The following is a 27468-nucleotide window of genomic DNA, read 5'->3' as shown; positions in this document are numbered from 1 at the left end:
ATCTATTTCCAAAATGCCTAGTTCAGACAATACATATTCCACTCAATCCTTTATTCATACTTCACACTTTTTATAAAAACTGCCTCAAATATGAATATTCAGAGAAAACAAGAGAAAATTTAAGATAGCAGATTGAAAAATTCAGGTAAATTCTTAAGGAGTACTTCATCAGAAGATATATTACAATGTTCTTCTCATCTCCCTGGCAACTTCTGTGTTAGGGTCTGAACCTGCAAACCCTTGCTACCGTGCATATGTACTATAGTACAGATGACACCTGGAAAAACTGTTTTGCATCATCACAATAAAAAATAAGTCTGACGTTAATAAATTCAATTGTCTAGGGCAGATTTGAATAGATTTAGTGAAATCTGAGGACATGTGAACACCTTGGTCCCTAAAACTATTCTTATTTTCATGAGAATTCTATCCCAGAAGTAAAATAATTAAACAAAGACCACTTATTCTCAGGATTTTCCCCCTTTCGCCTAGAAACTCTCCTAGGGGAAGAGCACTGTCTCAGGATACGGTAAACTTTGTACATTTGTAATGGTGGATCAAATTTCGTCTCAAGAATTATCTCGATCTTTTCCCCCACCCCTTTAAAGATAATTTTTTTTTTCAAATTTTTAAAAAGTTTCAGACCTGAGACTCCATTTCCAAGGATGATTCCAGTAGGGACTCTGTTGCAATGTTCCACTCCTCCATGGACTTTAAAACAGCATTTTCATTGTAAATTGAGTTGTTCAGAAAGGCGAGAATGAGTCGCCAATCATCAGTAGCTTCCTTAATTTCATCTTCTCCAGTCCTACTGGGAAAAAGGAGGAACTGACATGTTTTTCTGTGTATTATGGAAAAGGCTGAAGAATTTAAAACCTTTTATTACAATATATTAAGCTGATCGAAATTTGGAGTTTCTGTCCCACAGGAAATTCCAGTACAGGCATTTCAGCGTTTTCACCCCGAAGTGGGACTAAAGGTCAAACTACTGAAATTTTTCACAGCATGAAAAATTCTGAAAAATTACGATTTGGAAACATCAAAACATTTCGTTTTGAAATTTTCAATCAAAATGAAATGTTTTAACAGTTCCAAATTGAAAAGTTTTGTTTCAAGCTGGGTCAACATTAATCCTTGCATTTGCCTCTGTGGTGCCTCATGGGAGTTGTAGTTCCAGGTGCCTCATAACTCCATTCCACACTATGTGCTCTGCTCCCCAGCTGGACTTCACCTCCCTTGATATACGGTGGTTTATCCCTGTGGCTGAGCCACTGCAGTGCTACATGGGACTTATGTGAATCCATATAAGTATGGATCCAGTGAGCCTCTTCCAAATGGCCTATTTGGGGCTGGCTGGCAGGGAGCCCACATGTATGGTATTCAGTGGCATAAAGAGATCCCTATGTGTCGCTACTATACCTGCCACTCTCTATGCAAGTCTTAAGTGCATCCATAAGGTGAACAGAGCATCTTCTCTGAGTTGCGTTGAATTTCAAGTTAAATCTTTAATCATAGAATCATAGAAATATAGGGCTGGAAAGGACCTTCAGAGAACATGTAGGCCAGCCCTCTGTGCTGAAGCAAGACCAAGTATACCTACACCATCCTGACAGGTGTTTAACCTGTTCTTAAAACCCTCCATTGATGGGGATTCTACAACCTCACTTGGAAGCCTATTTCAGTACTTAACCTTATCCTTATAGTTAGAAAGTTTTTCCTAATATCTACCCTAAATCTCACTTGCTGCAGATTAAGCCCATTTCTTCTTGTCCTAGCTTCAGTGGACACAGAGAACAATTGATCACCATCCTCTTTATAACAGCACTTTACATATTTGAAGACTGTTACCAGGTCACCCCTCTGTCGTCTTTTCTCAGGATTAAACATATCCAGTTTTATTAACCTTTCCACCTAGGTCAGGTTTTTTAAACTTTTTATCATTTTTTTGCTCTCCGTTGGACTTTCTATAATTTATCCACAGCTTTCTTAAAGTGTGGCACCCAAAACTGGACACAATTCTCCACCTGAGGCCTCACCAGCACTGAGTAGAGCGGGACAATTATTTCCCAGGTCTTTCATACAATACACCTGTTAATATGCCCCAGAATTATATTAACCTTTGTCACAATTGCATCACGCTGGACTCGTATTCAATTTGTGGTCCACTATAACCCTCAGATCCTTTTCAGCACTACTACCACCTAGCCAATTATTCCCTATTTTGTATTTATTCCTTTAATTTTTCCTTCTGAAGTGTAGTATTTTGTACTTGTCTTTACTGAATTTCATCTTGTTGATTTCAGATCAGTTCTCCAATTTATTTAGGCCATTTTGAATTCTAATCCTGTCCTCCAAAGTGCTTGCAGCTCCTCCCAGGTTGTTGTTATCTGCAAGTTTTATAAGCACACCCCCCACTCCCTTATTCAAGACATTAATGAAAATGTTGACTAGTACGAGGCCCAGGACAGACCCCTGCGGGATATCACTAGATAAGTCTTCTCAGTTTGACAGCGAACTAGGCTTTAAGTTTCAGAGTAACAGCCGTGTTAGTCTGTATTCGCAAAAAGAAAAGGAGTACTAAGTGTGGTCTTTTAATCAGGCGTGTACCCACCTTATAGTAATTTCATCTAAAACAGATTTCCCTAGTTTGTTTATGAGAATGTCATGTGGGACTATGTCAAATGTCTTACTATGAACATACAGCATAAATCTGCATATATCACATCTACAGCTATCCCCCTAGCGACTAGGCCAGTAACTTTTCCATTGTAACCTTTCAATGCTTCTGAATGCCTCCTTCTAAAGCTTAGTTACAACCACATATTATTGCAAACAGCTAAGTAAACACAATTATATCACAAATTCTCAAGCGGGGGGGATCAAGTTTTTTTTATAAGTTACAACTACTTTTCCTTTCTTTATAACTAGATGGAATGGGGATCCCAAAGCTTTTTTCTGTTGTGATATGGGGTCACACTATGGGAAAGGCCAAGGACCAATGAACTATATTATTCTGTCTTTAAACTTTTATTTGTTTTAAGGCTGATAAAGGGGTCAGATTTACAGCACCAGAGACGGAAGTTCTCAGGATGGATATGGCACAGTTAGATAGGATTCTCTAACAATATATTCAGGGCTGTACTAGTCAGAAATATTACGACAGTTCCTGCCCAGAGATCTTGTAGTCTAGACAACAGACAAAGTACAGACAATATGCAGTAGGGGATGCGAATGTCCAAGATGTAGAGGAACTGGTCACTATGTGTATGTACATAATCTTAATGATTTTATATTCTTAATGATCTGGTGGGACAACCTCTAGGGGTGAGAGGAAGGGAAGTCAATATCCAAAGCCCATTCAATCCAAAGCCTCTCTGGTGTGACTGACAAGTAGCAGCATCAATATGTTTCTGTGAAACAACAATATCTGTTTGCAGTTTCCACCATGGGAAAGAAACCACTTTTCTAATACTTACTCCAGAATAGCTTACAAATGGCCTAAAGCCAATAATTTCTTAAAAGGGGAAATTTTCCTTCATTTTTTCTTTTTAATTACTTTTATTCATCAAAGTCTGTCTTCCCTGAGTTTTTTATTTTAGCCTTAAGATGCTCTACATAACTAAGTCCTAAAGATAATCCTAAATTTGAACTGCAGCCATAGCTGGGCTGATCAGCTTAGTCAAGTGATTTCAGCTGATTAACTGCCCAGGTTTGGTAATCACAGATTGCTGCTGTTAGGTTGTATACTATCTGTCTGTACAGAAGACAATAAAACTAACTTCCACATAATACAACATATTGCCTAAAGCTTTTAACTGCATGCAGAAATTAGTGTGTTTGGGCACCAGTATTCATATTATCAATATAATCAGTTAAACTTATACATACTTCCATTTTAGGCATACAAGGGTACCATCATCCATGCCATTGACAAGCAGGAACTGGCCATCCAATGAAAATGCCAAGGATCCAATTCCCTGTCCTTGGTAAGAATGGCAATGCTCCCGAGCAACTGTTTCCTGAAAGAGTTACAGAAACAATATCAGGTCAGGAGCAAATATGTTTTTCTACAGGAATATGTCACTAAATTCTGTTAATAGGCTCCCTTGTTTAAAATGCTCCTTTGTATTAGGATAAAACTTTATCCAAAATGTCATTAAGGAGTATAAAAACTACTAGAATGTGTGGTTTTAAAAGGTGGGCCAAGTTTTGACTCAGGCCTTGGAATAAGTTCCTAGGACTGAACCATTAGGTTAATTTCTCAGATGTCTGTGATGCACAGCAAAATTATCTACTAGAAGATTTACTGTAGAAGAAAATAAGCGGCAAATGATCACACACACACACAACCTCTGAAAATAAAAGCATCCATCATAAAAATAAACATCAGACTAGTCAATTGTATAATACAATTTCCTTTTCTCTTCAAGTGTAGCAAGTCTTTTTCTGTAGCAATTTATATATTTGCTTTCATTACACTGATCCATGCAGTAACTCCCGACTGCTCTGATCAACATAGGTTTAATGAGACCTGTGCACTGATGCCTACCAAAGTAACAGCATCATGGATAAACAATACTCCATCCTTAGCCACTGATGCCAACAGCTGGCTGTTAGGTGACAAATGGAGGAACCCTGGTGCAAACTGGTTGCTTGGAATCCTCTTCTCTGATAAAGTAACTGACACATCTTTCCAGGTTTTCTATAAACCAAACAAAATACAAAACAGCAATTGAGATGATGGAAGTATCAACAGCTGGCCATATAAAACTGAGTGATAATGCTGGCAGGTACAAATAGCTTGTTGGATTATCTTTCACATATGTTGCTATTTATAAGAGTTATGGGCCTGGGGGTGGGTATATCATTGCTATGCTGATAATACGTTATCTCATCCTCTCTAGTTGCAGAAGGGGATATAGTAGATGTTTTAGGAGTTGCAATCAATGGAGGTGCCTAAGCTGGAGCCCCTCTGCTTAAAAGGGAAGAGCCTGCCAGCAAGGTTTTCTCCATGAGGATTTACTCTCCCACTTGGTCTGAAATAGCACAGATCTGTTGACCCTCAAGGCATATTAGATAAGAGTCCATCTCTTTCTGCAGGGTTTTGGGTTGGTCGGGAAGTTCAGAAGATTGGTGTTTGTGGGTGGAGTAGGGTATTTTTGTGGAGGAAGTGAAATTTTCACTTTTGGATAATTATTTTCTGGGTGGTGGGAGCTGTTTGTATGTTTAAACATATGTGAAAAGTCACCTAGAGACTTGGACATGCACCTTTTCATGTGTCCTATAGATCCAAATAAATATTGCAGAAATCTGAAATTGAGTGATTCAGAACTACCTGAGACTGAGCCAGACAGAAATTATGCAGATTGGCTCAGGAAGGAAATGTAGAGAGCAACACATTCCCTAGACATCCATGGATTCAGAGGCCTAATGTCTAGTTCTAGCTCTTGAGAAAGAATTGCTATTCGAAGTACAGGTGTCAGCCATTCTTCAGGTTTGTACCATTTTAAGAATGCTGCCACATTGTGGTCATTGCTCTGGCGTGCTGATCTAATGCCTGTGATACACACTTCTGAGGTGGAGAACTGCAGTGAGCACCATGTAGGTTCCAAATAGGGTTGACCTATTTTACATTAAGCTAGTGGAGAATGATGCAATTTGATAGGTGTCAGGGATAGGTAGAAGAGATTTTGCTTACTTACTGCTGTGCTCATGCCCCACATTTCTTGTGTTGACAACATTACAATATTTAACTCCACCCAAAAAGCAGCATCAGAGAAATACCTTTTTGGTGAGATGGTATTTACAGATGAAAGGTGCGTGTTTGCAGTAGCCATACACAGTGTCACCTTTCTGTCTGACTGCTGAGGACAGGGGGTATTCTAGTTCGTACTGGTGCTTCTGAATGACACTGTTCTTTAGCATCCCTCTTTCATCAATACACTCATCATTGTCTATCGGATTGAAAGAGACAAGATGGAAAAGACATCACTGATGCTAGAGCAGACATTTCACCTTTAAAAATAATATGGTAGCTGTGAAAAACAAAAGCAAATTTTAATGTACCAGCTAATCTCAGCAGGGAGGGTGGGTGGTCTAATATTTTGAGCAGGGGACTGGGAGTCTGGCGTCTCAGCTTTACCACTGACTCTATATGACCTTGGATAAGTTACGTAAGTCCAACTTTTCACCAGGGCATCTCCATTTTTTGGCTGCCCAACATGAGACACCTACAATAGGGCTTGATTTTCAAAGGGTGTGAGCACGCACAACTCCAGCTGCAGTCAATGGAAGTTGCAGGTGGCCAGCACTTCTGAAAATCAGGCCCTACTTTAAGTGTTTAAAGTTAGGCACCCACAACTGGAGACATCCAACGTCAGTGGACATTTAAAGAAAATATTTGCCTCAGTATCTGTGCCTCAGTGAAAGTAACTATGTGAAGTGTAGGGGATGCACCCCACCCATGTACTTATTCACTACACCAATACAGACTTAGACTCTACATTCTGTGGGTGGCATACCCAAGATCACTTATCCACTGACTTTTTAAAAACTCCTGCACCCCAATCTGGGTCTATGCTGGTTATGTGCTATGTATATATCTTATGAACCTTGTAACCGACACTTGTAATCCCTCATAACCCAAGCCAGACCCCAGATGTACAGTACCTTCCTCCTTAACTTGTGTAAATTTGTTTTTAAACATTAAACTTTAATAAAAAATTTAAATCGGTTAACGAGTTCCTTTTAGAATTTAGATTTAAGTGATAAGAAAGTCTTGCACCATATTTTCTTACAACTTTACACAATAAAGCCTTCTCCAAAAGAGGTTTTGCTAACAATTCATACATAGATATAAATCAAATGACAGCATTGTGGCACAAAGCCCCATTTTGACTGTGACTGCATATCAGGACTGGGATGTACTCCTGGGGTGTGGAGGATGCTTGATAGAGCACCAGCCTGCAATGTGATTGTTTAAACTAGAATCATAGAATATCAGGGTTGGAAGGGACCCCTGAAGGTCATCTAGTCCAACCCCCTGCTCGAAGCAGGACCAATTCCCAGTTAAATCATCCCAGCCAGAGCTTTGTCAAGCCTGACCTTAAAAACCTCTAAGGAAGGAGATTCTACCACCTCCCTAGGTAACGCATTCCAGTGTTTCACCACCCTCTTAGTGAAAAAGTTTTTCCTAATATCCAATCTAAACCTCCCCCACTGCAACTTGAGACCATAACTCCTCGTTCTGTCATCTGCTACCATTGAGAACAGTCTAGAGCCATCCTCTTTGGAACCCCCTTTCAGGTAGTTGAAAGCAGCTATCAAATCCCCCCTCATTCTTCTCTTCTGCAGGCTAAACAATCCCAGCTCCCTCAGCCTCTCCTCATAACTCATGTGTTCCAGTTCCCTAATCATTTTTGTTGCCCTTCGCTGGACTCTCTCCAATTTATCCACATCCTTCTTGAAGTGTGGGGCCCAAAACTGGACACAGTACTCCAGATGAGGCCTCACCAATGTCGAATAGAGGGGAACGATCACGTCCCTCGATCTGCTCGCTATGCCCCTACTTATACATCCCAAAATGCCATTGGCCTTCTTGGCAACAAGGGCACACTGCTGACTCATATCCAGCTTCTCGTCCACTGTCACCCCTAGGTCCTTTTCCGCAGAACTGCTGCCTAGCCATTCGGTCCCTAGTCTGTAGCTGTGCATTGGGTTCTTCCGTCCTAAGTGCAGGACCCTGCACTTAGCCTTATTGAACCTCATCAGATATCTTTTGGCCCAATCCTCCAATTTGTCTAGGTCCTTCTGTATCCTATCCCTCCCCTCCAGCGTATCTACCACTCCTCCCAGTTTAGTATCATCCGCAAATTTGCTGAGAGTGCAATCCACACCATCCTCCAGATCATTTATGAAGATATTGAACAAAACCGGCCCCAGGACCGACCCTTGGGGTACTCCACTTGATACCGGCTGCCAACTAGACATGGAGCCATTGATCACTACCCGTTGAGCCCGACAATTTAGCCAGCTTTCTACCCACCTTATAGTGCACTAATCCACTAAAACACTTTCATGGCCATTCAATTAATTTTCAATATTTAAGAAAAATGTGATGAAGAATATGCATTTGTCTAGAACATTGTCTAGATCTTTTAATTCATATGTACATTTAACCAAGGGCTCAATGATCAGTCTTGTCATGCTGCATCCAATTCTTGGAATCTGTGGTACTTGAAAGAAGTGACCTGCTTAAAAAAATTTAACTTCAAGGATACATGCTGAATTCCACAAACAAATATATGAAACTCCTATGGCGTCTGTTGTGCAGAAAGTCAGACTGATGATTTCAATGGTCCCTTCTGGCCATATTAAAAACCCTTATGAATTTATGAGCGAAGTTACAAAAAAAAAAAAAATCACTCGTATTCCGGTGCTGACCATTTTATAAATTCTCACAGAGCTAAAATAAGGCTGGGGTGTATTTTGAAAACTCTTTTTGGATGGTTGTTCAGTTTACTGAAGGCCTAACCTCCTCCCATCCCACAAATCACCAGGTTCCCTTTCAGTGTGATGCCCCAATATGCGCTCTGCTGAAAATCTATGACTGCAGAGATCTAGGGCCAGATCCTCAGCTGGTGAATGGAGCTATGCTGATTTACAATGGCTGAGAACCCTAAAGTCTGCCTATAAAGTAAGTTCTAGTTCTCTCTCCTGCCCTCAATGCTGTTCTTTTGTTTCACACCACGTTTCTTTGTAATATTCTTAAATTAGGATATAAGTTAAGATTTTTTTAAAATTGTTGGGTTTTTTGCTATGAACTTTTATCTAGTGGTGCTATGGGAAAGACAGTCATTATTATTTATTAATATATTAACCGCTGACATTTTCACTATTAAGCCACCTTGAACCCATAGTAATTCACGGACAGACTGGTGAGATTAACCTCTCTCTTCCACCTTCCTCTCCTTCTGCTGCCCTATGGACATCTTATTGTTGGGTGGTGGCAATGTGATGCCAGAGGTAAATCACCATTCCCTCGCTTCTTTCTTGCCTCCCGCACTCCTTAATTCATTTGCATACTGCAGTACTATTTTGTTAAATGAGTCAGCTGATTAAGGGATACTAGACATGGTACACTGGGAGGGTCTATAAAGTAGATAGAAAAAACAGATTGGAGCAGTAGTGCTTTATGCAAGGGATGACAAAAGTGTACACATGTCTCAAGGAATATCACACAAGAAACATATTTCATTTTTACCTATTGTGATTGCTGAAGGCAGACAAAAGATTTCCAGTCTTGCTCTTCTGAGGTCTGGTGGACAAAGGAGTGCCATCACCTCAACTAATTCACTCTCCACATCATATATTGTAGAAAGGCCTAGGACTTCACTACTCATCACTGAAAGTAGATGGAGACCAACACTTAAGCCAGTTATTGCATCAAGTTGTATTTGTTTCTGTTGAGCTCCCACGCGAAGCACATTGGGGAATGAAGATTCAGAACATGTCATAATCATATTGTACTTGCACTTAAGTTACTTTATTTAAATTGAGAAAATCAGCACTGCTGGGAACTGATTTTCAAAAATACTAAATACCCACAATTCCAACTAAAGTCAATAGGTGCTGCAGATGCTCCGCACCTCTGAAAAGCTCAGGCTTTTCATCCCACTGAAATGTTGAGACTTAAGCTGATCTGATAGGTTAAGTGACTTGCAATTTGAGCAAATTTGAACAATTCTGGAGAGATGTTGCTGATAATCATTGGGTGAAACGTGACAAGACATGGAAAAGGTCAGCCATCCATATTTGGACTGTGATTATGCAAATTTTGAAATTATTCCAGGGGATACCATTTAAGACCAAATCTAATTCTCAGGGATATTACAATCAATGAAACTTCATATTAGGGCTGTTGATTAATCCCAGTTAACTCACTCGATTAACTCAAAAAAATTAAATCGCAAGTAATCACAGTTTTAATCTCACTGTTAAACAGTAGCATACTAATTGAAATTTATTAAATATTTTTGGATGTTTTTCTACATTTTCAAATATATTGATTTCAATTACAACACAGAATACAAAGTGTACACTGCTCACTTTATATTATTTTTCATTACAAATATTTTCACTGTAAAAATGGTAAATGGTATTTTTCAGTTCACCTCATACAATACTATAGTGCAATCTTTTTATCGTGAAAGTGCAACTTAATAATAGTTTTTTTTGTTACATAACTACATTCAAAAATAAAACAATGTAAAACTTTAGAGCCTACAAGTCCACTCAGTCCTACTTCTTTTTCAGCCAATTGCTAAGACAAACAAGTTTGTTTACATTTATGGGAACTAAAGCTGCCCACTTCTTATTTACAGTGTCACCAGAAAGTGAGAACAGGGGTTCGCATGGGACTTTTGTAGCCAGCATTGCAAGGTATTTACATGCCAGATATGCTAAACATTTGTATGTCCCTTCATGCTTTGGCCACCATTCCAGAGGACATGCTTCCATGCTGATGACATTCATTATAAAAATAAGGTGTTAATTACATTTGTGACTGAACTCCCTGTGGGAGAACTGTATGTCTCTGGCCCTGTTTTACCTGCATTCTGCCAAATATTTTATGTTATAGTAGTCTCGGATAATGACTCAACACATGTGGTTCATTTTAAAAACACTTTCACTGCAGATCTGACAAAACACAAAGAAGGTACCAATGTCAGATTTCTAAAGACAAACTACAGCACTCAACCCAAGGTTTAAGAATCCGAAGTGCATTCCAAAATCTGAGAGGGATGAGGTGTGGAGCATGCTTTCAGAAGTCTTAGAAGAGCAACACTGTGGAAACTACAGAACCCGAACCACCAAAAAAGAAAATCAACCTTCTGCTGGTGGCATCTGACTCAGATGATGAAAATGAACATGCATCGGTCCGCTCTGCTTTGGACTGTTATCAAGCAGAACCCGTCATCAGCATGGACGCATGTCCTCTGGAATGGTGGTTGAAGCATGAAGGAACATATGAAACTCTAGCACATGTGGCATATAAATAGCTTGCGACATCAGCTACAACAGTGCCATGAGAATGCCTGTTTTCACTTTCAGGTGACATTATAAACAAGAAGCGGGCAGCATTATCTTCTGCAAATGTAAACAAACCTGTTTGTCTGAGCAACTGGCTGAACAAGAAATAGGACTGAGTGGACTTGTAGGCTCGAAAATTTTACATTGTTTTATTTTTGAATGCAGGGTTTTTTTGTACATAATTCTAAATTTGTAAGTTCAACTTTCATGATAAAGAGATGGCATTATAGTATTTGTATTAGGTGAATAACTATATACTAAATAAATTAGGTAAATAAATACTATTTTTTTGTTTTTTACAGTGCAAATATTTGTAATAAAAAAATATAAAGTGAGCACTGTATACTTTGTATTCTGTGTTGTAATTGAAATAATTATATTTGAAAATGTAGAAAACATCCAAAAATATTTAAATAAATGGTATTCTATTATTAACAGTGTGATTAATCGCACAATTAATCTCTATTAATTTTTTTAATTGCGCGACTAATCACGATTAATTTTTAATTGCTTGACAGCCCTACTTTGTATAGGATCCATCCAAATGCCACCACAATGGAATTCAAATTAAATTAAACCACCACCATAACATATTTAGGCTCAAAATTAAGACATGGATACCACACCATTAAAAATATTAATACCACCAGTGGGTTATATACATATAAGGTTTCAGCTTTCAGAAGGATCCTTTTCATGAGTTAAAGTATGTAAAGAACCAACTCAAAGACACATGGTGGAAATTTCATCTTTAACCTTGAATTAATTGCTCACTTAGACTTAAAAGGATTTAAGCACCTGCTTAAATTGAAACACATGCTTAAGTGCTGAATAGGGATAGAGTAAAGCATGTGCTTATGTGTTCTGCAGCACTGGGGCCTTGATGATTTATCAACAGAAAAAGTTAACACGGCCAGTCTGCAAAAGGTTGTGTTTGCTTATTGCATGTGGCTAATCCTTATTAAAAATCACCCTTCATAGCAAAAGAAAAAGTAAGGGAAGCAAGTCTATATCAGGGTGAGGTCAACTGAGACTGAACATTTCAGCTTAAGTACATGAATGAAGCAAAGCATTAAATCAGAGTTTATCACTGAAGTAAGAGCATTAGGCTTACATGTATCTTTATCACTGGATGAATAAGACTTGCTGTAAGCATTTGAGAACAAAGGGAATAGCATTTACACATTGTACTTTTGTAGTTCTCCAGTCTATCATTTTGTCTTCTTCAGTATCAATCAACAAAACTGACAGTTCCGTCAGTCCCCATGTTCAAGTGATGTGGGATAGGCCTTTGGACAGATGATAGCCAGACTTGCTATCAGTCCCAGTCCCTCACTTACTGGACCATAAGAGACTGGGAGTGCTTTGCTGGCACCATTCTCAGCTTCTTGGGTGGGAAGCTGGAACAAATGCTTTATTCTGCTCACCAGTAACTCTTCTGGCCTATGATGGGGAAGCCACACTGGTGGGAACGAAAATTAGAGGAAAAAATGGTTAGGGCCAGTCCCAACTAGATGAAAACACAACATTCATGCAGAATGGCTTATATCTGAATTTGCAAGTGCAGTACATGTGCACCCTCAGGCAAAGGTGTCTAGGTTATGGAGGAGCTCCCAGAATACAGGATTTAAAACTGCAACAAACTCTGTTGTTTAACAGTATCTTGTAAAGTGTATTTGTTCAGAAGAGTGCTATAGTGTGATAAGGTGCCAAACAAAAGACTACTGCACATGAGAGATTGTTGTAGAAAGTCATCAAAAAGAAAAAAAAACCAATACAACAAAATGGCATTTATCGGGAAAAAATACAGAGCACCATTTAAAGAAGTAAAGTCACCAGGGCTGCAATCCTTCACCCCAATTCCATCCTTGTATTAAAAACTTTAGTTTCTAAATAACAGCATAAACAAAATACAATGCAATTAATATTAGATATTATATTCTGTTACATATATTACCTAAGTATCCAAGAACCTGGAATAATTTTGAGGGCCGGGCATCTAAAATAAAGATATGTCCTTCTGCAGCTCCAGTTATGAGGTACTGACCACTCTGATCATATCTAGACAAAACAGAATTCCACTTTAACACAGTTTTTGTCCATTATAGTCTAATCACAGTATTTCACCTGATACAATTCAATTCAAAAGGCCAAGTTCTGCTCTGAGTTACACTCGTGTAACCCTACTGGTTTCAGTGGGGTCCATACTGTAACAGAGATTTAGCCTGTAGGGTTTACTTGGCTCAGGCCTGATCCAAAGCCCATTAAAGTCAATGGGAGCCATTTCTGTTTACTTCAGTGGGCGTTTGATGTAAACCTAGTAATATTACACAATAGTTTGGTTACATTATAAAATCTTTCATTCCTTTTAATCCACCTCTTTTTCAGAGATTTCTAAGCAGACTTTTTATATTATATGCTCTCTGTCTCTATATGTATTGATACACCTTTAAAATCATTTACTCAATATATGAATTGTTAATGTTTTACTTTAGAGATAATAATGAAGAGATGTCACAATTGATCTCTCAAATAATAGTTTTTTTTAATGTTTAACAAATCCAATATCAATCCCATTTATTAAAATGTTAAAGTAGATTAATGATTATCTCTACGGGTCACTATTAAATATTGACATTTTTTTAAATCCAACAATCCCTAGTGCTAATTGTATAGGAATAATTACATTTGTGAAATGTTAACAGAATAATAATAAATAGTAATAAAAACATCCATCATGTGAGAAGGGATAGCTCAGAGCTTTAAGCATCAGATTAGAGATGTCTCCATTTCCTGGAACCACAGGTCTGAATCACTGCAGGACTGACTCACCCCTTCATCCTCCCAAGTTAGATATGTAATTACATGGAACTTAGTGTGTGGCGAAGCTGTCAGATAGGACCTTATATATTAATATATTTCCTGCTCTTTGTGGCATTTTTCGTAAGAACATGGGTTTATTCCATTGCCCTCAACCAAAGTCCCGCCCCACCTACTATTGTGTAGTGTGTCTGCATCGGCTGTCCACCTGTTTGTTATACTCCAACTCTGGCAGAAGTGGCTTCATTCAACAATGAAGTGGTTGCTACATGTCTGTAGTTGTAAGCCACTTTTGGATCCTACAGGATGATGAGCACCATAGCATGTTATATTGTCATCCATTATTCTTTTCATGAATCTAGTCCACAGTGTCTCATCTGACATGCACAACTCTCTTGAGGAATACACAAAAAAGTGCACATAGATTTCTCAACACACACATTGTTCAGGCTATCTGCTGACAATACCTCTCCCCTCTGCTACTACATACTTACTGCAGATGCTGCACAGGTAAGTTGGAAAGAAGAACTCTGTGAACCACACGTGGCGTTTCAACTTTGGTAACATCAATGAAATAGACATGACCCACTTTGGTCCCCACAGCAACACTATATGAGGAGGGGCAGCAAACCATAGCAGTTGCCTAGTTAAATGGTAAAATACACTTAATTGTACTGCAACATCTTACTATGAAACTTGCTCTATTATGCAAAGTTCTCTCACATCTAAAAAATAGCAATAAGTGATCTATGTAAAGAAAATTTTGACTTAATCAGAGTCACAAAAAAGGGTCATTAAAAACATTATGCCCCCTTTTCTCCATGAATGCAGTACTAGATTCTTAAAGACCATCCCCATCCCAAGGTTTATATACCCCCATCCTTAAGGCCCTGCATCATATCCACAATCAGTCAGTGTGCTTCTAAACGGATCAGAGAGGTTGGCTAATGAGTAGAGCAGGTCAGAAACTTTTTTGCCATCCATGAAAAATTTTGAGATTTCAAAATAAAAAAATTTATATGAAATCAGAACCACCAGAGCATAATGTGCAGCTTGCCCAGCACTTCCAGTCCAGGAAAGCAAGCGACTAGGACTCAAATCTGAGCACCCTATATAGTAGTCCAACACTTTAGTACAAGGCTGATGCAAGAATATGCAACAATTTAATTGGTATTTTAAGATCCTTTTAATGCAAAAAAGCAAAAACACAGTTGTAAAATAGGAAACATCTTAAAATCAAAATTGTAGTTTAGTATGTGGTCTTTGGTGCGCCATTAGTAGTGATCAGATAGAGTAAGTAGGAACCCACAGTGAAGGCAAAGAACTTAATATTCTGCCCAGTGAGTAGATTAATTTGTTAATTTTTGTAAGGGGTTAAGTAACACTTTTCCTGTAAATGGGAGCAGTTCCTGTAAATGGGTAAACAAACAGTTCATGCAAGGAGTTTTCTAGTACAATCAAACCATCAGACCCTTTGCCAGAGTCAAGGACTGTTGGGGCAAAGATGCTACAGGCTTAGTTTAAATGAAATATCAGGAGAGAACTACACAAGTAAAAATAATAAACAGCTATCAAAAAGAAAAGTTGGACTGGTTGATTACACTGTCACAGTCTTATGTTCTATGATAACTTTACACATGAAACTTACATGATTTGCAACCTGACTCTTCTGATATTTTTAACTCGAGACCCATGCAAAATTAGGGTGCTATATATCAGTCTTTAAAAAGATCAGTGTAAAATGGAATTATTCAAAAACAAATACAAAACAAATCTAACATACACAGTGGTGTTTAAAAGAAAGGAAGTGTTTTCCAATGTCTAGAACATGGGACTTCTAGGTTCTATTCCTGGCTCTGATACTAATATTTTGGACATACTTAACCTCTCTGTGCTTCCATTCTGTCAGATGTAAAACTCAGGCACTAAGGAGATATCAGTAATGGCTATAAATCACTTTAAACCCCTCATATTGAAGGTGCTGTGTAAATATAAGCTTTTTGCTTTTCATTTAGTACAGAATACACTTCAGGCAAGTCTATACCACAAAATTAAGTCAACCTAAGTTATGCTGATGTACAGCTTTTGAACCACACAGAACTCTTCTTCAGGTCTGGGAAAGGAACTCCCAGTGTCACAGCTAAATGCAAGGTGGAACAGATTGTTCAACGTAAGTAGTTAGCACATATTGTAAGGGACCATTCAAGGTAGAGCGGCCTGCTTACTCCTCTGCAGTCATAGAACAAAAAAGGGCGATTAGTGGGTTACAGACTCTTGTAATAAGCCATAAATCGAGTGTCCCTATTCAGTCCATGATTTTTGGTGTCTAGCACAGTAATGAATTTAAGCTCCCAGGCCCATCTTTTGAAAGTATTATGCAGGTTTCCTTTGAGGATGAGGACTCAGAGATCAGATATATAGTGATCGCTTTGTAAAAAGCAGTCACCTACAGGTGGTGTTCTTGTCTTTTATCATTTTCCTGTATGAGTTCATTTGAGAGCATAGAGATTATCTGGTTTCACCCACATAATTGTTATTGAGCCATTTAGTGCACTGGATGAAGTACACCACGTGTTGTGATAGGCATGTGTAGGGTCCACAGGTCTTGTCAGTAAGGGGTGTTTTGGGCATGTTTCTAATAGACCACTGGCTTGAGATTTTGGCATCTCTACAAGAACATTAATTAATTTATTGTTATTATTAGTGATAGTAGTACTTATTTTCAGTAGCACCCACACTGTGTATATTCTTCCCAAACTGAAAATGAAGGCAGGGTCCCTACCTAGAGGGTCTTTGGATCAAATTAGTTGATTCAACATTTTTAAATTAAAGATGAATGGTAAAGTTGGTTGGCTGGTTTGGTTTTTTAAAGACCAAAATACTTTTGTAAAGTTTCAAAAAAGTCAAAATAATCATAGTTAAAATGCAATTATCACTGTCTTGTATTTTAACAAAGTTACAACCTTGAGATTCTAAAAAAGTGGGACTGGAAATTTTTGGTCTCTCTGCCAGAAAGCAGAACACCAAGCATGAAACAAAGGTCTGAATTCAACACTAAATGCTATCATTCTTTGGTTATCAGCAAGAATTTTGGTTATTCTTCACAAAGGACAGCATTTCTTTTGGTTAACAAAAACTCCTTTTAAAGTGTCATGAAATCCTCAGAGGTTTCTTCATGCATAGAAAGCGTTTTGCTCTGAATGAGAATTATTAAGATCCTGATCACTAAAGACCATGTGCAAAGGCTTTTGTCTCACAGCAAATATGAAGCCTTTATTACTAATAATCCTTTGGGATTATTATCTTAATTAAAATTTTAAAAAATATAATTTTCTTTCCAGTGGTCTTCTTGGTAAAGACTGTCATGGAACAGTTCAGCTGAATGGTGGACAAGCCTAGAATACTGCTGATGAATGGTTTTCAGTTTTCAGATATTTTGTAAAATATGGCCAGCTGGAGTCAAGTGAAATGCACTAGCCATTCCTCTGCTGGTGTAAGTCAGCACAAAGTCCCCATATTTTACAGATGGGGACATTATGGAACAGAGTGATGAACTGACTTGGGCAAGATCATCCAGCAGGACAGTGGCAGAGCAAGAAAAAGAATCAAAATCTCCTGAATTTCAGTCTAGCACTCTATCTATTAGACTAAACTAAACCTGAAGAGACTTCTGGTTTTTTGCTATGGAGAATCCTGGGAGATAGCACACAGATGAATTGGGTGAAGTGACTGAAAGGTACTGCGGTACCACCACAACCAATGTTTTAGAAATTATTTTCTTTAAACAATATAAAAAATTTGGCCATCTTTGTAGTTGTGGGCCCTGGGTATGAGATCCCCATATTCAGGAGATCTTTATGATTCACTGGGCTTTTCAGAAACAAATTTTCAGCATTATTAAAATGGTAAATCTAAGGCATTTTTTGGTATATTTTGCAAAAAAATATTCTCATTTTTATTTGATGACTAAAAAAGGTTTAAACCTCAATTTCCAGTAATCAGTACCTGTGTATTCAGGCAGAGCTTGCTGATGAAAGCTCCATCCTCCAGCAGCCAAACATGCACTTCCCCTGAAATTGCTACAGACTGTTAAAGAAGAAGAGACCGATTAGAGTGGAAAAAATGGACATGAAGTGGGCAGTGGCTTTCTATGGAAAATTAACCAGGCTGATGACAGGGCATAGCAGATAAAAAGATGCTGGTTTAGTTTTGAACGATCACAGCAGTGTCACACACAGTGCTATTAATCACGTTCCTTTAGGGATGCATCTATACTCAGAAAATTTGTAAGCATTTTCGCACCAGTGCAGCTCCAGCGATGGTGCTCGGAGCAGGATTAGATGATGCACTGGTAACATACGTGCCTGATCTACATTAGCACTTCCACCTCCACCATTCAGCCAGCAGTGTAGAAAAACGCTCACAATTTTTCCTGGTAAACGTGCCTGAAAAAGAGGACTTGGTCTTTGGACAAGAAGAGACTTATGTCATAAAAGTGCTCAGCACCTTGCATCTAATTATTTAAATCTTCAGAGTACTGTACAAATATGAATTAATTAACTCATAATTCTCCCATGAAGCAGGTAAGGATTATCATCTCTTTGCTAAAAATGAGGAGACCCACACAACTGATTCATCAGCACCTCAAGGCTCCTTTATGCTGGCTCTCTGGGGACTTCCTTGGCTGGTAAAGAATCAGGGTAGCTGGCTGTACACTATCTCCTGGAAAAGTCCCTGCCACATGGGGAATGTCAGGGTGTTTTCATGATGAGTGAGGCATGGTCATGGCACTGCTATGCCCTGGCTGTGGAAAAGGCCCCTGGGGGCTGTGGATAGCTCGGCACAGGATAGATAGTCTCTCAGGCTGCTCAAACTTGCACTGAGGGCTGAAGAGGCCAGTGGGAGTCCCAGCACAGGTGTGGTGGCTAGGGAGCTAGAAAGCTACCTCCTTCAACTTCCATTCTCTGTACTGAGCCCATCTCCAGCCGTGTTATGAACTTGGCCCATACAGAGTGACGTTTCCAAGGCCACATAGTGAATCAATAGGAGAGTCCAGATAAGAACTGAACAATCTGTGGCTTAACCACATTTCTTCAAAGAATGCAAGGCCAGAGTCTGTTCTCGTTTACACTAACCTAGACCTGGAATAACTCCACTCACTTTAATGGAGTTACTCTGGATCTACACTGATGTGACTGATATCAGAATATGAGCCCCAGCCTCTGCAGCACATCTGCTTCTATGCTATGTAGGTTGCCATAGCAATATTTTGGTTATCTATTATTCCTAGTTGAGGATAACCACTTATGTATAACAAAGGAGAGAGTTCCTTACCACACAATACTTGTTCCCTGGAGTAAGAAAATCAGCTGACAGGAAATGATCATTGCATGCATCCAAGAGTTTGATGACTTTCTCATTCTGTGAAGGTTTATAGACATAGACTGATCCCTGACAAATATAAATGACAATCCATCATTTGGCTATAAAGCATTCCGTAAGAGTCCTCAATCACACCAACAAAAACCACCCATCTTTCTGAACTTTGCTCTTTAAACTTTTACAGATGTCTCCGAATTGAGGAAAAAGACTCAGCTGATGTAAATCAATGTAGTTCCCCCAAAGTTAGTGGACAATTTCAGAAAATGACTGAAATAAAATTAAAGCAAACTCTGTTTAATTTATTTCAAGAACCAATAAAGTATTTTAAAACAAAACAAAACATAAACCTTTTAGAGTGCATATTATTTTATCTGAATATCTCAAGGCATTTGGGAAACATTTATTAATTAATCCTCACATTACCCCAGTGAGATAGGGATGCAATATTAATTCATTTTACAGAAGGGGAAACTCAGGCGTAGAGAGGACGAGTGAATGATCGTGGTCACTGTGCCAGTGCTAGGAACAGACCCCAGAAATCCTGACTTCCAATCTCTTGCTCCATCCTCTTACCCAGGATATTATTTTTTCTCTCTCCTGTGCTATTATGGTTTTCACATTAAAAATATTAAAACTTTGTAGAATTATAAAAAAGCCAACTAAAATGATATGACTGGAAAATATGACTTCTCAGAAGAGAGAGAACTTAAATTTTCCTCTTCCTTTTCTGAGGGAATTGAATTATTCCCTTAGGCCTCAATTCTGCACAGATTTTTGTACATAGTTCAAGTGATCCCATTGGCTTCCAGACTTCCGTGTTGACCAGTAAGTCACAGAATCATACATAAGAGTCAGGTAAAAATTGTATGGTACAATCCACCATCTTCAGAAATCAATTGGTTTGTGCTTCTCTCACACATGCACATTGGGCCAAATTCACCTCTGGTGTAATGCCATTGACTTTAGTGGGATTACACTAGGGATGAATTTAGCTCAGTGATACTAAAAATGTCATGCAGGTGCTATGTAACCTGACATGGGCACCTCATTACATAATACTGTACCTTGTCTGTTTCTACTAGTAATATGTTGTAGTCAGGGGAGAAAACGAGGCTGATTATGGGTTCTGATACATCAAAGCAATTATCCATCTGATAGTGTGTGCCTTTGATTTGGTAAAAGTGCACAATACCATCCTAAACAGAAAAGATAAATGCAAATGCACATCAGATCTAGACCACTTATCCTAACCAGTTACAGCAAAACTGCACTGTGTAAACATCTAAGAAACGCTGTGGGAAGGGTCAAGATGATTCCACTGATTCCTGTCATTGTTGGTCTTATTAACCTTTATCTTGTCCCTGAGTATGGGACACCTAGACTGAAATACTGCATGATGCCAGAAATGAAGATAAACTAAAATATTTCTTAAAAATCTAGACTTAAAAATAATTCAAGTTTAATTGCAATGGGTCAGATTCTGTTACCAGTTATACTACGTACCCCATTTGATTTCACTAAGATCTCACAGGAGTAACACAAGCTGAATTTGGCCTAATGGGTTTTTGTTAAAGAATAACCAAGACATGTATCGTTAAGTTATATCATACATAAAGGCAGAGCGGACTTCTGAGCACAACACGACTGGGCAGTTATCTTGGAAATTCTCTTTCTCCTCTTCCATTCTACGTCCATTCTAATTCTTTCATATCTCTTTACAACCCTTTACGAGTTCTCCAAAGAAAAGCTCTTTATTTGCTGCCTATCGTTGTTAAACACTGGGAGCTTAGTCACTACTTGCTTGTTAGACTATGAAAAAATGGATTCTTCCCCTCCAGATTTGTTGTCCCAAATCTTAAACAGCAAAGTACGTACAACACTAGAGAGACATTTCCTAGTTCTACAGCTCTTTTCTTCTTCTCACTTCTGCCCATGCTAGGGGTTCTGTGAGCGCATTTCACTCGAATATGCTTCGGTTTAGGTTTTCACACAATAGGCCTGGTTCAAAGAATGAGGGATGCCTTACACTTCCAGCTGCATATAGTCCATCCTTATGATATGCCATAGCAAGCAGAACAGGTTTTTGTTTTCTCCGTTTGTCTTCTGCAAAAGCAAAAACATTTCATGTTTTTGAAAATGGCTTAGCTCTTAAATATCTCATTGAATGTACTGCTTGTGAAATATGACAGACTGACAACCTGGGAGGCTGAAAAAAACTATAGCACAAGTAGTCACAGGGCTAGTTACCTCCACACTCCCCAGGATGTGCCTCAACCTTGATTTGAGAGGGATTACATTTATGGGTGAGGAAGTAGCTCAGTCTAGCAAGGAGAAGGCCAATTAGTGTCAGTTGTGGCTTTAGTGATGTGGACACCTGTCCATTACAAACTGAACTGAGATTATTCATTTATTTTGTATAGGCCACTGAACAGTCACCAAGACAAAACAGATTTTTTTTAAGTTTCCCAATAGTAATTGAGAAAGAGTGCCTCGTACAAAGTTAGTGCTATATAAACAACAAATAATTTTCAGTGGTTCTAAACAAAATGTAGGAGCCTGAGTCTGATCTCACATCAGTGTAAATTAGAATCAACACAAAACAAATACGTCCAGTTTCATTGTCTCTGTTGAGGCTGTCAAAATGGCTTTCCATTAGTACCAATCGTGTTGATGACTTTTGTGATTTAGATACCTGACCTCATGCCATTAAATTGTCTCTCGCAGGTCACTGAACATCAGTATCCTTCTAGAGCCAATGCTCTACCTATGATGGAGTTGTACTGACATGTATTATGACTCTCAGCAGCCACTGGTGCAGCCTTTAAAAAAACAAAAACAAACAAAAACCCAACTGCATTTAAACAAGTAAATACCTTCGTTTTTCAAACTATCATCAGAAAGAAGTGGTAAGGAATGAAATTGTGTTCGCCTTCGTTCTGCATAAAGAAAAAGAAACAAATTAAAGTGTTAACTACAGTGCATGTACTGAATATGTGAATGTTGCACTAAGGGCTAGCTGTAGCCTAGTCTACTGAACACAGAGCTAGGCATCAGGAGACCTGGGTTCTTTTCCTGTTTCTACCAATTAATTCATCTGTGTGTCTGTGGGCAAGTCACAATGTTTCTGTGGCTCAGTTACCCCATCAGTAAAATGAGAATAACAATCATAGACATATGATTGGAAGGGACCTCGACAGCATCTAGTCCAGTCCCTTCAGTGAGGCAGGACTAAGTATTATCTAGAGTCTAGACCAGAGGTGGGCAAACTACAGGCTGCGGGCCACATGCGGCCCATGGGACCATTCTGCCTGGCCCCTGAGCTCCCAGCAGGGGAGGCTAGACCCCGGCCCCTCCTCTGCTGGCCCCCCTCCCCTGCAGCCATGCCGCTGCGTGGGCAGCGTTCTGGGCGGCGGGGCTGCGAGCTCATGCAGGGCAGTGCGGCACTGTGTCTGGCTCTGTCCGGGTGGCGCAGCTGCCAGACATGCTTCTCTGAGCAGCATAGTAAGGGGGCCAGGCCTGGGGGGTTGGATAAGGGGCAAGGGGTTCCAGGGGGGCAGTCAGGAGACAGGGAGCAGAGGGCGGTTGGATAGGGGGCTGTTAGGAGGTGAGGATGGGGGAGGGGCAGTCAAGGGACAGGGAGCAGAAGGGGTTTGGATAGGGGGTGGGGTCCCGGGGGGCAGTTAGGGGCAGGGGTCCCAGGAGGGGGCGGTCAGGGGACAAGGAGCAGGGGAGGGTTGGATGGGTCAGGGGTTTTGAGGGGGGCAGTCATGGGGTGGGAAGTGGGAGGGGTCAGATAGGGGGCGGGGGGCAGGCTATTTGGGGAGGCACAGCCTTCCCTACCCGGCCCTCCATGCAGTTTCGCACCCCAGTGTGGCCCTCGGGCCAAAAAGTTTGCCCACCCCTGGTCTAGAAAATCCCTGACAGGTCTCTGCCCACCATTTTGAGATCTATAGATGGAAATCAGTATATATTCTAATGAAAATGTTGTTATTATTTACTTAGGTTATCATATTTGATTAATCTATGATAGAGGAACTTCAGCTACCCCAAAAACGTTCAGGTGAAATGTGGCAGCTGTTAAAGGGATTGATTGAACACGTGCTTAATGTTTTTTTTTTATTCAATGGGACTTCAGCATGTGCTTAAAGTTGAGCATGTAATTAAGTGCTTTGCTAAGTAGCAAAGGTCTTAATCACATACAAATTACTTAAGCACATGCTTAATTTAAAGTGAATTGGGGCCTAAGAGCATATAACACCACTGCACAATAGTTTAGAACAGGAAGCAAAGAAGAACACTGTGGCCAACTGAAGCACCGAAAGGTGCAACCTCCTGAATTGGCAAATCCCGAACTTTTCTTGGAGAACTCCAAATACTTACCTTGTTTGACTTGTGACAATAAATAATGAGATCACAGCCAGGGGATTAACACAGCACTTTTTGTTAAAAAAACCCTCCAAAACAATACCCTCTGTATCTGGATTAATCACCACACTTTAAGTGAGGGACAATACTTTGGAAAGCCAGGAATACTCGGTGCAGCATTAGAAAAGGACCTTGAAGAATCATGTTAGCTAACTTAACGCTAAACACAACTCTGCAGTAAATGTAGACAATGACTGACATGTTTTCCATGTCTGTAACTACATGGTTAACATGAACAGTTGGCATGACATTAAACACAGCTTTCCCTGTCTACACTGACGGCAAAGTAGTGTTACGTATCATGTTAGTTAGCATGACTCCTCAAGGGCATGTTCTAACACAACCTAATTTTCTAGTGAAGGCAAGCCCTGGGTTTTGTGCAACATCAAACATGTTGTTGGTGCTCAATACATTAATAAACAATAATAATATAAGTCTGTATATGTCTGGCCTACTAGTGCTTTTACATCAGTTCTGTGGGGTTGTGAATGAGATCTGCAATACCAGCATTATTGTTCATTTTTAAGACCAAACAACATTGAAGCATTTGTATATTTTTGCCAGAGGAAAAAGATATTGAAGCCCATGGAAAAGGGAAGAAACCACATACAAAGAGAAACATGTAATTTCTATAAAAACCTTCAGTGAAGCTCTTTGTTACCTTTAGTGTCTCGTGGAGGTTTGTAATAGAGAAGAGAAGCTTTGAGTGTCTCAACATTAATTGCCAAAAAATGTCCCTCTTCACAGCCCATATACAGGTCAGACGTCGCAGTCCAGCAGTGGACAGTAGGGTGGACTGAAGGCTGGATGTCATCTTTAGGCTTCAATATAAAAATCAGCAAGCTTCAGTTAAAAGTGGCAAACGTTTGTATACATAAATATATAGGTTCAGAGATTTTAAGGCCAGAAGGTACCATTAGATCATCTAGTGTGACATCCTGTATAATGCAGGCCAGAGAATTTCACCTACTTACTTCTTAATTGAGCCCATTAACTTGCATGTGACTAAAGTATATCTTCCAGAAAGGGCCCAGTCTAGATTTTAAGACCCAAGAGAGAGAGAATCCACTACTTCCCTTGGTACCTTGTTCCAATGGTTAATCACCCTCACTGTTAAAATATTGTCCCTTATTTCTACTTTGAATTTGTCTGGCTTTAATTTCCACCTGTTGGTTCTTGTTATGCCTTTCTCCATTAGAATGAAGAGTCCTTTAGTATCTGGTATCTTCTCCCTGTGAAGGTATTTATACCCTGTAATCAAGTCACCCCTCAGTCTTCTTTTTGATAAACTAACCTGGCAGAGCTTTTTAAGTATCTCACTATAAGGCATTTTCTCCAGCCCTTCAATTATTTTTGTGGCTCTTTTCTGCACCCTTTCCAATGTTTCAACACCCTTTTTAAAATGTGGGCACCAGAACAGGATGTAGTATTCTTGTATTAGCCTCACCAATACTATCTATGGAACTAAAATCACCTTTCTCCCTCTACTCACTACTATCCTGTTTAGACATCGAAGGATTGCATAGCCCTTTTAGCCACACCGTTGCTAATGTCGAGTTGTTTGCCCACTATGACACCTACATCCTCTTCAGAGTCACTGCTTTCCAGGACACAGTCCTCCATTCTGTAAGTACACCCTACATTTTTTATACCTATACATATGTTCTTGCACTTGTCAGTGTTAATATGTATTTTGTTTTCATGGGCACAGCTTACCAAACCATCCAGACTGCTCTGTTAGACTGCCCTGTGCTCATCATTATTTACCATTTTGCCAATCTTTGTGTCATCTGCAAATCAATTCTGGGCACATCTCTGCCAGATTTCCTGTGCAAGCTTGGGCAAGTCACCTAGCTTTTCTGTGCCTAAGCTCTCAATCTATAAAATGGGGATAATATTACTTCCCTACATTAGAAGAGCGTTATAGTATGTGAGTGCCTCAGAATCTTTGTTAGTTGGGCCAACAAGTATGGACAGATGGGTATTCCTAAGTTGAAGTGAATTCAGTGAAAAGCAACAAAGACCATTAGGTGGACTGATTTAAGAGAAAATATTAAAAGAATTAAATATTAATAGCTTGGCTAAGTGGTGATTAAATGAGGGATAGTAGCTTGAATCCTGCAGTCCAGGTAATGCAATGTAGTCTACAAGAATTTGAAACGTGTAAGCATGAAGGAAGGAAAAGTATTTAATAGGAGGAAAAGTATTTAATAGAATAAAACAGATTATAGATAATTGTAGTGGGACAAATTTAAAATGAATAGTAGGAGAAGCTTCCTGGGAGTGATATATATTATCTGTGAGATAAACCCTCCAAAGAAGTTGCAAAAACCCTGCTGCTTGGCACATGAAAAGCTGATCTTCACAGAACACTAGCAAATGTAAAATAGAGAATAATCCTATGTTGACAGAGAGATGGACAGGATGACCTAAGAGATCTTTTTCATCTCTAGATTCAATGGAAAGTAGGAAGTGTTACTCCTGGGTTCCTTGCCTAATTCCACACTGGTCAATGATTACCTGCCTAGCCAAATTCCACTGTTGTTTCACTCTTCACTCCTTGCCCAAAACTCCTATGTAGAATTGCTGTGAGACCATAACAGCAATCACATCCCACTCCAAAAGTAGCTTCATTTTAGTGGGGAATGAAGTAATATGCTTGGTTTGTAATTCTGCGAAACACAGAGTCTTGCAAAAGGTATAGGAAGAGGAAAGATGGATACTCTTCTGCTGGCAACACAGAACTGAGAATCAGAAGTATCTAGGTTTTATTTCTAAGATCTGGCAGAGACTCACTATGTGATTTTGGTTAAGTCACTTTCTCTCTCTCTCTAAAATGGGATATTTATCTACCTCAAAGGTGTGTTGTCAGGTTCAATCCATTATTCTCTATGAAGCATTTTGAGGGAAGATGTTTCAGAAATACAATGGACTCATTTATTTTATAAATCAAATGAGATTAATAAACTCTAGAGTATGCTAGTGATTCTTTAATGAAATGGTCATTATATCATCCAGACATAGACTTCAGACAGGTATTTTTACATATTTTGTGAGATTTTACATCCACCCATCTTTTTTTGCAAGATAGTAGCTGAGTTACTCTGACTCAGAGGCTTCCTATGCAAGTCCAGTCGCCATCTGTTATAAAGTCAATTTCTAATCATGGTCATGACTCAACATACATAATAGGCACAGAGCTCTGATTCCAGAATGGGACCATCACCGTGCATACCCAGGACAAGGGAGTCACAGGAAGCACTCCCATTTGTTGTTTGTGTTGTGAAATTGTACAATCATTCATAAGCTTTCTAAAGCTCTGTTCCTTTAAATAGCACTCTCTAGAGGAAAAGCCCAGAAGCCTAGACATGAAACATTTTGTGGAAAGCTGATGGCCTCTAACAGTGCATGGTGACAAAGAGGGGTCATGTTTGGAAACCAAGTCTGAGCAATTGCAGAAAACTCAGGGTTTAGCTATATGAGATACTGAAACAGAAAATATCTCCTTGTGCAAGAAGAGAGAGGGTTAAAAACTTCATGCTGCTGCCTGCCTCTTTTTGGCATCACTTGGTTACAACTCCAGCCACAACAACATATTCTGAAGCATAGTTGGAGCAAGTGGTTGTCTATAAATTTAAATATTAAGAATGTCCTCTCATCTGATTCAGACCTACTGACAAAGGACATAAATCTTCCTTTCTGTTGAATCCTGTCTGTTGAATGTTTCCTTGAGGGCAAGCTCCTGCTCCC

The 27468-nt window shown here is 39.3% G+C and overlaps 1 protein-coding gene across 3 annotated transcripts in view; it reads right to left on the bottom strand.

The window, feature by feature from the left end:
- Window positions 1-27468, bottom strand: part of CFAP43 (cilia and flagella associated protein 43) — a 99940-nt gene that overhangs the window by 56537 nt on the left and 15935 nt on the right. For 2 of the 3 annotated variants that reach the window (XM_084634386.1, XM_084634388.1), the window contains exons 6-18: window positions 24380-24539; window positions 22167-22229; window positions 21320-21396; window positions 20358-20489; window positions 19246-19362; window positions 17917-17997; window positions 14406-14554; window positions 13049-13152; window positions 9263-9403; window positions 5785-5954; window positions 4550-4702; window positions 3889-4019; window positions 646-811 (exon numbers count right to left, since the gene is read on the bottom strand). In XM_084634386.1, coding sequence (XP_084490512.1) covers window positions 646-811; window positions 3889-4019; window positions 4550-4702; window positions 5785-5954; window positions 9263-9403; window positions 13049-13152; window positions 14406-14554; window positions 17917-17997; window positions 19246-19362; window positions 20358-20489; window positions 21320-21396; window positions 22167-22229; window positions 24380-24539 — 1644 coding nt within the window. The remainder of the gene's footprint in view (window positions 1-645; window positions 812-3888; window positions 4020-4549; window positions 4703-5784; window positions 5955-9262; window positions 9404-13048; window positions 13153-14405; window positions 14555-17916; window positions 17998-19245; window positions 19363-20357; window positions 20490-21319; window positions 21397-22166; window positions 22230-24379; window positions 24540-27468) is intronic. The other variant, XM_084634387.1, reaches the window with a different exon arrangement.

This window comes from Lepidochelys olivacea, assembly GCF_965140295.1.
Source record: "Lepidochelys olivacea isolate rLepOli2 genome assembly, chromosome: 7".
Lineage (NCBI taxonomy): Eukaryota > Metazoa > Chordata > Testudines > Cheloniidae > Lepidochelys > Lepidochelys olivacea.
Note: the sequence above shows the minus strand (reverse complement) of the source record. Positions and strands in the feature narration are given on the sequence as shown.